We start from the raw sequence: 16,392 nt of genomic DNA on the forward strand, positions 1-16,392 counted from the left end.
ATAAATACACATCATTCACCTTCACTGTTGATTTCTGTAAAGCTGCTTTGAGACAATGTCTGTTGTGAAAAGCGCAATAGAAATAAACTTGACTTGACTTGACTTCTCCTTTAGTGTTTTTTTTTTTTCATTACTTTCATAAATAATGTGTTGACACATTGTTCAACAGGGAGAGAAAGAGAGAGAATAAATCAGCAGATTCTTCTAATTGATTACATACTGGAATTAGAGTATAGTAGATAGTTGACTAATGGGGTGGAGCAGATGTGAAACGCTACAAAGCCTCAATAATGTAATATAATAGTATAGTATAGTGTTGTGTGGTAGAATAGTATAGTATAGTATAGTATAGTTCTTCATCCCGATGTGTTTATTATTTATGTCATACTTTGCTTAAACAATAAAAACAGAACCACAATTTAAAGAAAGCGAATGAACACCTTCTGAACAAATCCCTGGAAAGGTTTGTGATCTTTTTCTTCTGATTTCTTCTGATTTCTAAAAAGTAACAATAACTGTTCACTAGTGATCAACTCTTTGTGGTGCTGTAGGAAATGATTCCTGAGTCATTCAAGATCACTTACTCATTGTAATTATACAATCATATCAGGATGAAGTTACAGAGTAATAACGCAAACAGATTAATTACATCTGGGAGAACAGAGAACATCTGAGAGAACAAAACATCTGGGAGAACAGAGAACAGAGGACAGGAGCTGAGCTCTGGAGAGGGCAGTGTAGTGAAGAAGTGCTGCATAGATGATTAATAATAATAAAAAAGATTTGAATAAACAGCAGATAAAAATTGTATCACATGATGCAGAAACCCTACAGTCACAGAAAGAGAGAAAAAGGAGAAAAAAAGAGATAGACAGAGAAACAGAGAGAAAGAGGAGAGACAAAGTGGCAGAGAGACAGAGACGAAGAGGAGAAAAAGAGAGAGACATATACAGTGAGGAAAATAAGTATTTGAACACCCTGCTATTTTGCAAGTTCTCCCACTTAGAAATCATGGAGGGGTCTGAAATTGTTATCGTAGGTGCATGTCCACTGTGAGAGACATAATCTAAAAAAAAAATCCAGAAATCACAATATATGATTTTTAAACTATTTATTTGTATGATACAGCTGCAAATAAGTATTTGAACACCTGTCTATCAGCTAGAATTCTGACCCTCAAAGACCTGTTAGTCTGCCTTTAAAATGTCCACCTCCACTACATTTATTATCCTAAATTAGATGCACCTGTTTGAGGTTGTTAGCTGCATAAAGACACCTGTCCACCCCATACAATCAGTAAGAATCCAACTACTAACATGGCCAAGACCAAAGAGCTGTCCAAAGACACTAGAGACAAAATTGTACACCTCCACAAGGCTGGAAAGGGCTACGGGGAAATTGCCAAGCAGCTTGGTGAAAAAAGGGTCCACTGTTGGAGCAATCATTAGAAAATGAAAGAAGCTAAACATGACTGTCAATCTCCCTCGGACTGGGGCTCCATGCAAGATCTCACCTCGTGGGGTTTTAATGATCCTAAGGAAGGTGAGAAATCAGTCCAGAACTACATGAGAGGAGCTGGTCAATGACCTGAAAAGAGCTGGGACCACCGTTTCCAAGGTTACTGTTGGTAATACACTAAGACGTCATGGTTTGAAATCATGCATGGCGCGGAAGGTTCCCCTGCTTAAACCAGCACATGTCCAGGCACGTCTTAAGTTTGCCAATGACCATTTGGATGATCCAGAGGAGTCATGGGAGAAAGTCATGTGGTCAGATGAGACCAAAATAGAACTTTTGGGTCATAATTCCACTAAACGTGTTTGGAGGAAGAAGAATGATGAGTACCATCCCAAGAACACCATCCCTACTGTGAAGCATGGGGGTGGTAGCATCATGCTTTGGGGGTGTTTTTCTGCATATGGGACAGGGCGACTGCACTGTATTAATGAGAGGATGACCGGGGCCATGTATTGCGAGATTTTGGGGAACAACCTCCTTCCCTCAGTTAGAGCATTGAAGATGGGTCGAGGCTGGGTCTTCTAACATGACAATGACCCGAAGCACACAGCCAGGATAACCAAGGAGTGGCTCTGTAAGAAGCATTTCAAGGTTCTGGTGTGGCCTAGCCAGTCTCCAGACCTAAACACAATAGAGAATCTTTGGAGGGAGCTCAAACTCCGTGTTTCTCAGCGACAGGCCAGAAACCTGACTGATCTAGAGAAGATCTGTGTGGAGGAGTGGGCCAAAATCCCTCCTGCAGTGTGTGCAAACCTGGTGAAAAACTACAGGAAACGTTTGACCTCTGTAATTGCAAACAAAGGCTACTGTACCAAATATTAACATTGACTTTCTCAGGTGTTCAAATACTTATTTGCAGCTTGTGATTTTTTTTTTTTAGATTATGTCTCTCACAGTGGACATGCACCTACGATGACTATTTCAGACCCCTACATGATTTCTAAGTGGGAGAACTTGCAAAATAGCAGGGTGTTCAAATACTTATTTTCCTCACTGTAGTTGAGAGACAAAGAGAAAAATGAGAGAGGTGCAAAGAGAGAAGAGAGACCAAGAGAGAAAATGAGAGAAAAACATGAGAAGTGACTCGGTTCCTTGAATCTTGTTCATCAAAATAAACAAGTCGTTTACTACATTTTGTTCCTATGATCAGAAAAGAAAAAAAAATGACAATGCAGCTGAGGACAAATGATGATAAACCGAATGAGTAACTTCACCTTTTATATCTGCTGATCTCAGTCATTTTTTCCACATGACTCCTGTTTACTGTGCAGCGTCTCTATTGGAGTCACGTGACAAAGACGACTCGGACCAGAGGACTCATGAGATGAACTACTCAATTCTGTTTCCTGTGTTATGAACTGCATAGTGTTTATGGGAGTCACGTGAACAAACAACAAATCACTTTTTTAATATTTAAGATCATGAGAAGTAAACAAGAGCAGGAACAGGAAAATGAACAGAACAGAACGTGAATAAAACATGAACAGAACAAGAACAAGAACATGAGCATGAGCATGAGCATGAGCATGAGCATGAACAGAACAGAACAGAACAGAACATGAACATGAAGATGACTTCAGAAGAAATCCTCTGCCATCATGTTTATTATGGGTCTCTGGTTCTGGCCGTGATTTAGGAAATGTGTATTTATACAGCAGCTTTTTATATAAAATCATTAGTACTGTTTGAAGTTAACAGCCAGTCTGAAGCTTTCTATAGAGCTTTACTATAATTACAGAACATGTGTCCTCCAATGTTCCTCCAAAGTTCCTTTAGGGTTCCTTCCAGGTTCTTCCAAAATTCCTAAAAGGTTTTTCAAAAGGTTCCTTCAAGTTTTCAAGGTATTTCCAAATCTCCTGCAGGGTTCCTCTTGGCTTAGTCCAAGTTTCCTCTAAAATCCTTACAAGGCTCCTCCAAGGCTTCTCTAAGGTTCCTTCAATGTTCGTCTAAGGATAATCTTAACGCTTATTTGTCAGTAAATTTAAGGCTTTTTGCTTCCTCTTAGTGCATCAACACAAAGGAAGTCCTTTGGACGGATCTAAATGAAGTCGCTCTGTATCTCATTAGACATCTGACTGACTGCTACCTCGCTGTTCATGCAGCCGGTCAGCATCCGGACGGTGCTCTGAGGCATGATCTCCAAACAGTGAGCAGGAGTGTGTTCTAGGAAGTACTTGCAAGTCCGGTGGTTTTTGTGAGGTTCGCTGGAGTTGTGAGCAGAATGGCAGGTCTCCTTGTCTGCGTTTTTCCGCATCGTCTCCGTCTGATGAAGGCTTGAGGACACCATCCTTCTCTGGAGGGACCTGCGGAAGTTGGGCTTAAAGCCCAGGTAGACCAGAGGGTTGTAGAGGGTGGAAGATTTGGCTAAAACTGCTGCTGCGGCGAATGCTATTGGAGGAACAGCGTCTGGATTTACGAAGGCGGCCCACATGGACACGGCAGCGTACGGACTCCAGGCTAGCAGGAAGCCCACGCATACCGCCACGGAGAGCTGAGAGGAGAAAGAACAACAATCTGATATCAGAAGTGAAGATAAAACTTACAAAAAAAAACTTAAGGTAACTAATAAAATTATATCTTCTGCCTCTAAAAAAGCTCAAGAAAAACCTGAGCTCTAAAATTCTACACATAGTAAATTCCACATGCACATTTAGACCCCTGAAGATCCCAAACACCTGAATGAGCACCTTGACGATATGGCTTTGAGCTTTGGTGATCTTGTTCTTTGGAGACACGTGCTGCTGGACGGCCTGCTGAGACCCACGCACCGTCACCAGGATTGACGCGTAGGAGAGGAAGATGATGGTACAAGGCACGATGTAGCAGAAGAAGAAGAGGCAGATGAGGTAGGACATGGCGAGAGGGCTGTTGTGAGGAGCAAACCAGTCGATGCAGCAGGCGGTGCCATACGGCTCATAGTTGTACTGACCCCAGCCTGATAGAGGACCTACAGCAAAGATGCTGGAGTAGCACCACACCCCGAACACCAAGAGCACGGCATGGCACGAGGAGAACTTGTTACCTGATATGGAGGAGAGACACATATTCACTTCCTTTTCTTCTAAAACAATAGATACCACTTTTATCTCCATCAACAGAACATAATCAACAACAGGATGATCAACTGGTACCACATGAAGTTCCTCTAAGTTCCTCCATGCTGTTTTACTTTTTACACACGGCAATCAATTACTTTTTATCTGTTTATAGTTACACTGTGGAATTAAGTTCTCATTCCTGGTCTCTCGTTATAGAGAATATAAACATTCGTCCCTTCACCAACGTTTGTTCTAAACCTTAAGGTTACCTCTGATTGGTATAATGTGCTCACACTGGAGACTCCATCCACACCATTTCTGTAAAATCATACAATTTCCTGTTATAGTGAGCTCCACTCTTCTGCAAAGACGTTCCACTAGATTTTTTGGACATTCACACAGTAAAGTGATGTAGGTGAGAAGGTGAGGAGAAAATGAATCCCAAAAGAGTTGGAGCTCTATAGCAGGAGATCTTCCAAACCATGGAAAGCAGATCTTCATGGAGCAGCCTTTGTGCACAGGGGTATTGTCATGCTGGAACAGGTTTTGGTCTCCTAGTTCAAGTGAAGGGAAAATTTCATGCATCCAAAGACATCTGATACAATTGTGTGGTACCAGTTTGGAGAAGGAGAACATATGGAGGTGGAAGAACCACACGTTTGGACATAGAATGTATCTGCTAACGGAAAATTTTACCAAATATGTTTATTATCAGTGCAGTATCCATGTGAAGGAGTGGTTGCCATGGAAACACATTTTGTAAACTTCTATAACGTATTCGAACCGTTTTTGGAAAAATTCATGAACACTTTCTGAAAATGTCCAGAAAAACTCCAGACGTCTCAGGATAAAGACAGGAATTCTAATGAACCAATCCGACTCCAGACTCTGAGTTCATTTATTCAGTTATTTCAAAACAAATGTAATTTCAGTCGCACTGAATCACGCCGCGTCTCCCAGGAGTCTTTACGCTCCAAAGTGAACTCGTTTTTCATATGCTCACTTTTTCATTGTTTGGAAACCAGCAACAGCTTCATGTTTTTCTGAAGAGCTTCAATAAATCAAGTAAAATTAAGCTCAGGAGCTTCACTTCAACCAGGAAATATTTTATTTTTTCATCTGTCTCCATTTCTCCTCTTCACACCCTCACCACACACCTCTATACACATCTATACACCACTAACACACATCTACACACATCTACACACCTCTAACACACCTCTACACACATCTACACACCTCTAACACACCTCTACACACATCTATACACCACTAACACACATCTACACACCTCTAACACACCTCTACACACATCTATACACCTCTAACACACCTCTATACACAGCTATACACCACTAACACATCTACACACCTCTATACACATCTATACACCTCTAACACACCTCTACACACAACTATACACCACTACACACCTCTATACACATCTATACACCATTAACACACCTCTACACACCTCTACACACATCTACACACCTCTAACACACCTCTACACACATCTATACACCACTAACACACATCTACACACCTCTAACACACCTCTACACACATCTACACACCTCTAACACACCTCTACACACATCTATACACCTCTAACACACCTCTATACACATCTATACACCACTAACACATCTACACACCTCTATACACATCTATACACCTCTAACACACCTCTACACACAACTATACACCACTACACACCTCTATACACATCTATACACCATTAACACACCTCTACACACCTCTACACACATCTACACACCTCTATACACATCTATACACCTCTAACACACCTCTAACACACATCTACACACCTCTATACACATCTATACACCACTAACACATATCTACACACCTCTATACACATCTATACACCTCTAACACACCTCTACACACAACTATACACCACTACACACCTCTATACACATCTATACACCATTAACACACCTCTACACACCTCTACACACATCTACACACCTCTATACACATCTATACACCTCTAACACACCTCTAACACACATCTACACACCTCTATACACATCTATACACCACTAACACACATCTACACACCTCTAACACACCTCTACACACATCTACACACCTCTAACACACCTCTACACACATCTATACACCTCTAACACACCTCTATACACATCTATACACCACTAACACATATCTACACACCTCTATACACATCTATACACCTCTAACACACCTCTACACACAACTATACACCACTACACACCTCTATACACATCTATACACCATTAACACACCTCTACACACCTCTACACACATCTACACACCTCTATACACATCTATACACCTCTAACACACCTCTAACACACATCTACACACCTCTATACACATCTATACACCACTAACACACCTCTAACACACCTCTACACACATCTATACACCTCTAACACACCTCTATACACATCTATACACCACTAACACACATCTACACACATCTACACACCTCTAACACACCTCTACACACCTCTAACACAACTCTACACACATCTATACACCTCTAACACACCTCTATACACATCTATACACCACTAACACACATCTACACACTTCTACACACCTCTAACACACCTCTACACACATCTATACACCTCTAACACACCTCTATACACATCTATACACCACTAACACATATCTACACACCTCTATACACATCTATACACCTCTAACACACCTCTACACACAACTATACACCACTACACACCTCTATACACATCTATACACCATTAACACACCTCTACACACCTCTACACACATCTACACACCTCTATACACATCTATACACCACTAACACACCTCTAACACACCTCTACACACATCTATACACCTCTAACACACCTCTATACACATCTATACACCACTAACACACATCTACACACATCTACACACCTCTAACACACCTCTACACACATCTACACACCTCTAACACACCTCTACACACAACTATACACCTCTAACACACCTCTATACACATCTATACACCACTAACACACATCTACACACCTCTAACACACCTCTACACACATCTACACACCTCTAACACACCTCTACACACATCTATACACCTCTAACACACCTCTATACACATCTATACACCACTAACACATATCTACACACCTCTATACACATCTATACACCTCTAACACACCTCTACACACAACTATACACCATTACACACCTCTATTCACATCTATACACCATTAACACACCTCTACACACCTCTACACACATCTACACACCTTTATACACATCTATACACCTCTAACACACCTCTAACACACATCTACACACCTCTATACACATCTATACACCACTAACACACCTCTACACACAACTATACACCACTACACACCTCTATACACATCTATACACCATTAACACACCTCTAAACACCTCTACACACATCTACACACCTCTATACACATCTATACACCTCTAACACACATCTACACACCTCTATACACATCTATACACCACTAACACACCTCTAACACACATTTACACACCTCTATACACATCCATACACCTCTAACACACCTCTACACACCTCTATACACATCTATACACCACTAACACGCCTCTACACACCGCTATACACCTCTAAATACATCTATACACCTCTAACACAACTCTGCACACATCTATACACCGCTACACACCTCTATACACATCTATACACCACTAAAACACCTCTACACACCTCTATACACATCTATACACCACTAACACGCCTCTACACACCGCTACACACCTCTATACACATCTATACACCGCTAACACACCTCTAAATACATCTATACACCTCTAACACAACTCTGCACACATCTATACACCGCTACACACCTCTATACACATCTATACACCACTAACACACCTCTACACACCTCTATACACATCTATACACCACTAACACACATCTACACACCTCTAACACACCTCTACACACCTCTAACACACCTCTACACACATCTATACACCTCGAACACACCTCTATACACATCTATACACCACTAACACATATCTACACACCTCTATACACATCTATACACCTCTAACACACCTCTACACACAACTATACACCACTACACACCTCTATTCACATCTATACACCATTAACACACCTCTACACACCTCTACACACATCTACACACCTCTATACACATCTATACACCTCTAACACACCTCTAACACACATCTACACACCTCTATACACATCTATACACCACTAACACACCTCTACACACAACTATACACCACTACACACCTCTATACACATCTATACACCATTAACACACCTCTAAACACCTCTACACACATCTACACACCTCTATACACATCTATACACCTCTAACACACCTCTAACACACATCTACACACCTCTATACACATCTATACACCACTAACACACCTCTAACACACATCTACACACCTCTATACACATCCATACACCTCTAACACACCTCTACACACCTCTATACACATCTATACACCACTAACACGCCTCTACACACCGCTACACACCTCTATACACATCTATACACCGCTAACACACCTCTAAATACATCTATAGACCTCTAACACAACTCTGCACACATCTATACACCGCTACACACCTCTATACACATCTATACACCACTAACACACCTTTACACACCTCTATACACATCTATACACCTCTAACACATCTCTACACACAACTATACACCGCTACACACCTCTATACACATCTATACACCTCTACACACCTCTATACACATCTATACACCTCTAACACACCTCTACACACATCTATACACCTCTAACACACCTCTACACACCTCTATACACCGCTACACACCTCTATACACCACTAACACACATCTGCACACCTCTATACACATCTATACACCACTAACACACATCTATACACCTCTAACACACCTCTAAATACATCTATACACCTCTAACACATCTACACACATCTATACACCTCTAACACACCTCTATACACATCTAAAGACCACTAACACACCTCTACACACATCTATACACCGCTACACACCTCTACACACATCCATACACCACTAACACACCTCTACACACCGCTACACGCCTCCACACACCTCTACACACATCTATACACCACTAACACACATCTACACACATCTATTCACTTCTAACACACCTCTAAATACATCTATACACCTCTAACACAACTCTACACACATCTATACACTGCTACACACCTCTATACACATCTATACACCACTAACACACCTCTACACACATCTACACACCTCTATACACCACTAACACACCTCTAACACACCTCTACACACATCTATACACCTCTAACACACCTCTATACACATCTATACACCACTAACACACCTCTACACACATCTATACACCTCTAACACACATCTACACACCTCTATACACATCTATACTCCACTAACACACCTCTACACAACTCTACACACCTCTACACACATCTACACACCTATATACACCACTAACACACATCTATACATCTCTAACACACCTCTAAATACATCTATACACCTCTAACACACCTCTATACACATCTATACACCACTAACACACCTCTACACACCGCTACACACCTCTACACACCGCTACACACCTTTACACACCTCTACACACCTCTATACACATCCATACACCACTAACACACATCTACACACATCTATACACCTCTAACACACCTCTAAATACATTTATACACCTCTACCACAACTCTACACACATCTATACACTGCTACACACCTCTATACACATCTATACACCACTAACAGACCTCTACACACATCTACACACCTCTATACACATCTATACACCTCTAACACACCTCTATACACATCTATACACCACTAACACACCTCTACACACATCTTTACACCGCTACACACCTCTATACACATCTATACACCTCTAACACACCTCTACACACCTCTATACACATCTATTCACCTCTAACACACCTCTACACACATCTATACACCACTACACACCTCTATACACATCTATACACCACTAACACACCTCTACACACATCTACACACATCTATACACCTCTAACACAACTCTACACACATCTACACACATCTACACACCGCTATACACCTTTACACACATCTATACACCACTAAGACACCTCAAACACACCTCTACACACATCTATACACCTCTAACACAACTTAACACACATCTATACACCACTAACACACCTCTACACACATCTATACAGTGCTACACACCTTTAACACACCTCTACACACATCTATACACCGCTACACACCTCCATACATCGCTACACACCTCTACACACATCTATACACCTTTAAACACCTCTAAACACCACTAACACACCTCTAACACCTTTCTACATACATCTACACACATCTATACACCGCTACAAACCTCTACACACATCTATACACCGCTACACACCCCTTCACACATCTAACACACCTCTACACACATGTATACACCGCTACACACCTTTACACACATCTATACACCACTAAGACACATTGAACACACCTCTACACACATCTATACACCTCTAACACAACTTTACACACATCTATACACCACTAACACATCTAACACACCTCTACACACATCTATACACAGCTACACACCTTTAACACATATATACACCACTAAGACACCTCTAACACACATCTACACACATCTATACACCTCTAAAACAACTTTACACACATCTATACACTGCTACACACCTCCACACACATCTATACACCTCTAACACAACTCTACACACATCTATACACCACTACACACCTTTACACACATCTATACACCACTAAGACACATCGAACACACCTCTACACACATCCATACACCTCTAACACAACTTTACACACATCTATACACCACTAACATACCTCTACACACATCTATACAGCGCTACACACCTTTAACACACCTCTACACACATCTATACACCTCTACACAAATCTATACACCACTACACTCCTCTAGACACATCTACACACCTCTAGACATCTCTACACACGTCTATACACTGCTACACACCTTTACACACATCTATACACCACTAAGACACCTCTAACACACCTCTACACACATCTATACACCTCTAACACAACTCTACACACATCTATACACTGCTACACACCTTTACACACATCTATACAACACTAAGACAACTGTAACACACCTATTCATACATCTATACACCTTTAACACAACTCTACACACATCTATACACTGCTACACACCGTTACACACATCTATACACCACTAAGACACCTCTAACACACCGCTACACACATCTATACACCTCTAACACAACTCTACACACATCTATACACCTTTAAACACCTCTAAACACCACTAACACACCTCTAACACCTTTCTACATACATCTACACACATCTATACACCGCTACAAACCTCTACACACATCTATACACCTCTACACACAGCTATACACCGCTACACACCCCTTCACACATCTACACACATCTAACACACCTCTACACACATGTATACACCGCTACACACCTTTACACACATCTATACACCACTAAGACACATTGAACACACCTCTACACACATCTATACACCTCTAACACAACTTTACACACATCTATACACCACTAACACATCTAACACACCTCTACACACATCTATACACAGCTACACACCTTTACACACATCTATACACCACTAAGACACCTCTAACACACATCTATACACCTCTAAAACAACTTTACACACATCTATACACTGCTACACACCTTTACACACATCTATACACCACTAAGACCCATCAAACACACCTCCACACACATCTATACACCTCTAACACAACTCTACACACATCTATACACCACTACACACCTTTACACACATCTATACACCACTAAGACACATCGAACACACCTCTACACACATCCATACACCTCTAACACAACTTTACACACATCTATACACCACTAACATACCTCTACACACATCTATACAGCGCTACACACCTTTAACACACCTCTACACACATCTACACACCTCTACACAAATCTATACACCACTACACTCCTCTAGACACATCTACACACCTCTAGACATCTCTACACACGTCTATACACTGCTACACACCTTTACACACATCTATACACCACTAAGACACCTCTAACACACCTCTACACACATCTATACACCTCTAACACAACTCTACACACATCTATACACTGCTACACACCTTTACACACATCTATACAACACTAAGACAACTGTAACACACCTATACATACATCTATACACCTTTAACACAACTCTACACACATCTATACACCGCTACACACCGTTACACACATCTATACACCACTAAGACACCTCTAACACACCGCTACACACATCTATACACCTCTAACACAACTCTACACACATCTATACACCGCTACACACCTTTACACACATCTATAAACCACTAACACACCTCTAACGCACCTCTACACACATCTACACACATCTATACACCACTCCAAACCTCTACACACCTCTACACACATCTATACTTTGCTACACATCTCTACACCTCTACACACATCTACACACCTCTACACATATCTATACACCACTACACTTCTCTAGACACATCTACACACCGCAACACACCTCTACACACATCTATACACCTCGAACACACATCTACACACATCTATACACCGCTACACACCTTTACACACATCTATACAACACTAAGACACATCGAACACACCTCTACACACATCTATACACCACTACACACCTCTACACACATCTATACACCGCTACACACCTTTACACACATCTATACACCACTAAGACACCTCTAACACACCTCTACACACATCTATACACCTCTAACACAACTCTACACACATCTATACACTGCTACACACCTTTGCACACATCTCTACACCACTAAGACACATCAAACACACCTCTACACACATCTATACACCTCTAACATAACTTTACACACATCTATACACCACTAACACACCTCTAACACAGCTCTTAACACATCTACACACCTCTACACACATCTATACAGCGCTACACACCTTTAACACACCTCTACACACATCTACACACCTCTACACACATCTATACACCACTACACACCTCTAGACACATCTACACACCTCTAGACACCTCTACACACATCTACACACCTCTACACACATCTAACACACCTCTACACACATCTATACACCGCTACACCCCTCTACACACATCTACACACCTCTACACACATCTATACATCTCTACAAACCTCTACACACATCTATACACCTCTACACACAGCTATACACCGCTACACACCTTCAAACACATCTATACACCACTAAGACACCTGGAACACACCTCTACACAAATCTATACACCTCTAACACAACTTTACACACATCTCTACACACATCTATACACCAATAACACACCTCTAACACCCCTCTACACACATCTACACACCTACACACATTTCTACACATCTACACACCTCTACACACCTCTAACACAACTCTACACACATCTATACACCACTAAGACACCTCAAACACACCTCTACACTCATCTATACACCTCTAACACAACTTTACACACATCTATACACCACTAACACACCTCTAACACCCCTCTACACACATCTACAAACCTCTACACACATCTATACACTGCAAGACACTTTTACACACCTCTATACACAGCTATACACCACTACACATCTCTACATACATCTACACACCTCTACACACATCTATACACCGCTACACACCTCTACACCCATCTATACACCTCTACACACATCTATACACCTCTACACACATCTATACACCGCTACACACCTTTACACACATCTATACACCTGTAACACACCTCTAACACATCTCTACACATATCTATACACCATTAGCACACCTCTAACACACATCTACACACCTCTACACACATTTATACACCGCTACAAACCTCTACACACATCTTTACACCTCTACACACCTCTAACACACCTCTACACACAGCTATACACTGCTACACACCTCTACATACAATTACACACCTCTACACACAGCTATACAACGCTACACACCTTTACACACATCTATACACTTCTAACACAGCTTAAACACACCTCTACACACATCTATACACTGCTACACACCTTTACACACATCTATACACCATCACACCTCTAACACTCCTCTACACACATCTACATACCTCTTCACACATTTATACACTGCTACACATCTTTACACACATCTATACACCTCTACACACCTCTAACACAACTCTACACACATCTATACACCTCTAACACAACTTTACACACATCTATACACCACTAACACACCTCTAACACACATCTACACACATCTACACACATCTAACACAACTCTACACACATCTATACACCACTAAGACACCTTGAACACACTTCTACACACATCTTTACACCTCTAACACACCTCTAACACACCTCTACACACATCTATACAGATCTACACACCTCTAACACACCTCTACACACAGCTATACACCGCTACACACCTCTACATACATCTACACACCTTTACACACATCTATACACCTCTACACACATGTATACACCGCTACACACCTTTACACACCTCTACACACCTCTAACACAACTTTACACACATCTATACACCACTAAGACACCTCAAACACACCTCTACACACATCTATACACCTCTAACACAACTTTACACACATCTATACACCACTGTATAAGTCCACAGGATCCAAATCTGGCCGACGATCATCATGCACGAGTTGCTGAAAAGTTTAGACATTTTTGAGTTTCACACAGAATTCCATGTTTGTTTTTTGTTCTAACTTGTTGTCCGAGATAAAATCACAGATGTGGGAAAGGTGTTTAATAGGGTTCATAGCAGGAGATCTTCGACATCTTCCAACCCATGGAAAGTGGATCTTCATGCTCCTGCTGGAACTGGTTCGGGTCTCCTAGATTAATTGTGTGCCTTTAACTTTATGCTTTGTGCAAAAGTTTCCCAACAGTTTGGAGAAGAACCGCATATGTGTGGAAATGTCAGGTGTCCCAATACTTTTGGCTGCACAGTGTATGTTTATTATTATTTATTTATAAATATGAATTGATTACCATAGTTCGGGCAGCAGACTTTAATCCAGCAGACGGAGGACAAGACGGTCAGATTACTGAGACTGCACAGGCCGAAGAGCACGCCGAAAAACGCATAACACACACACACTGATTCAGTGAAGAGCCATCTACAGAGAGAGGGAGAGGGGGGGGAGGGAGGAAGAGAATGAGCGAGAGGGAGGAAGAGGGAAGGGGAGAGGGGGGGAGGGGGAGAGAGAGAGAGGGGGGGGGAGGGAGAGGGAGAGAGGGGGGAGCGGGAGGGAGGGAGAGAGAGGGAGGAAGAAAATGAGCGAGAGGGAGGAAGAGAGAAGGGGAGAGAGGGGGAGGGAGAGAGAGAGGGAAAGGGAGAGAAAGAGGGAGGGAGAGAGAGGGAAAGGGAGGGGGAGAGGGAGGAAGAGAGGGAGAAAAAGAGGGTGGAGATAGAGAGAGCGAGAGAGAGAGAGAGGGGGGAGAGAGAGAGAGAGGGAAAGGGAGGGGGAGAGGGAGGAAGAGAATGAGCGAGAGAGGGTGGAGATAGAGAGAGAGAGAGAGAGGGGGGGGGAAGCGGGAGGGAGGGAGAGAGAGAGCGATGGGGGAGAGAGAGGGGGAGAGGGAGGA

The 16,392-nt window shown here is 41.8% G+C and overlaps 1 protein-coding gene across 2 annotated transcripts in view; it reads right to left on the reverse strand.

Annotated features, from left to right (window-relative positions):
• Positions 1-3,073: 3,073 nt before the first annotated feature.
• opn7b (opsin 7, group member b) overlaps positions 3,074-16,392 on the reverse strand; it is a 25,453-nt gene continuing 12,134 nt past the window's right edge. For both annotated transcript variants that reach the window (XM_083520975.1, XM_083520974.1), the window contains exons 4-6: positions 15,796-15,923; positions 4,206-4,540; positions 3,074-4,009 (exon numbers count right to left, since the gene is read on the reverse strand). In XM_083520975.1, coding sequence (XP_083377101.1) covers positions 3,557-4,009; positions 4,206-4,540; positions 15,796-15,923 — 916 coding nt within the window. In that variant the 3' untranslated portion in view covers positions 3,074-3,556. The remainder of the gene's footprint in view (positions 4,010-4,205; positions 4,541-15,795; positions 15,924-16,392) is intronic.

This window comes from Silurus aristotelis (assembly GCF_946808225.1).
Source record: "Silurus aristotelis genome assembly, chromosome: 19".
Lineage (NCBI taxonomy): Eukaryota > Metazoa > Chordata > Actinopteri > Siluriformes > Siluridae > Silurus > Silurus aristotelis.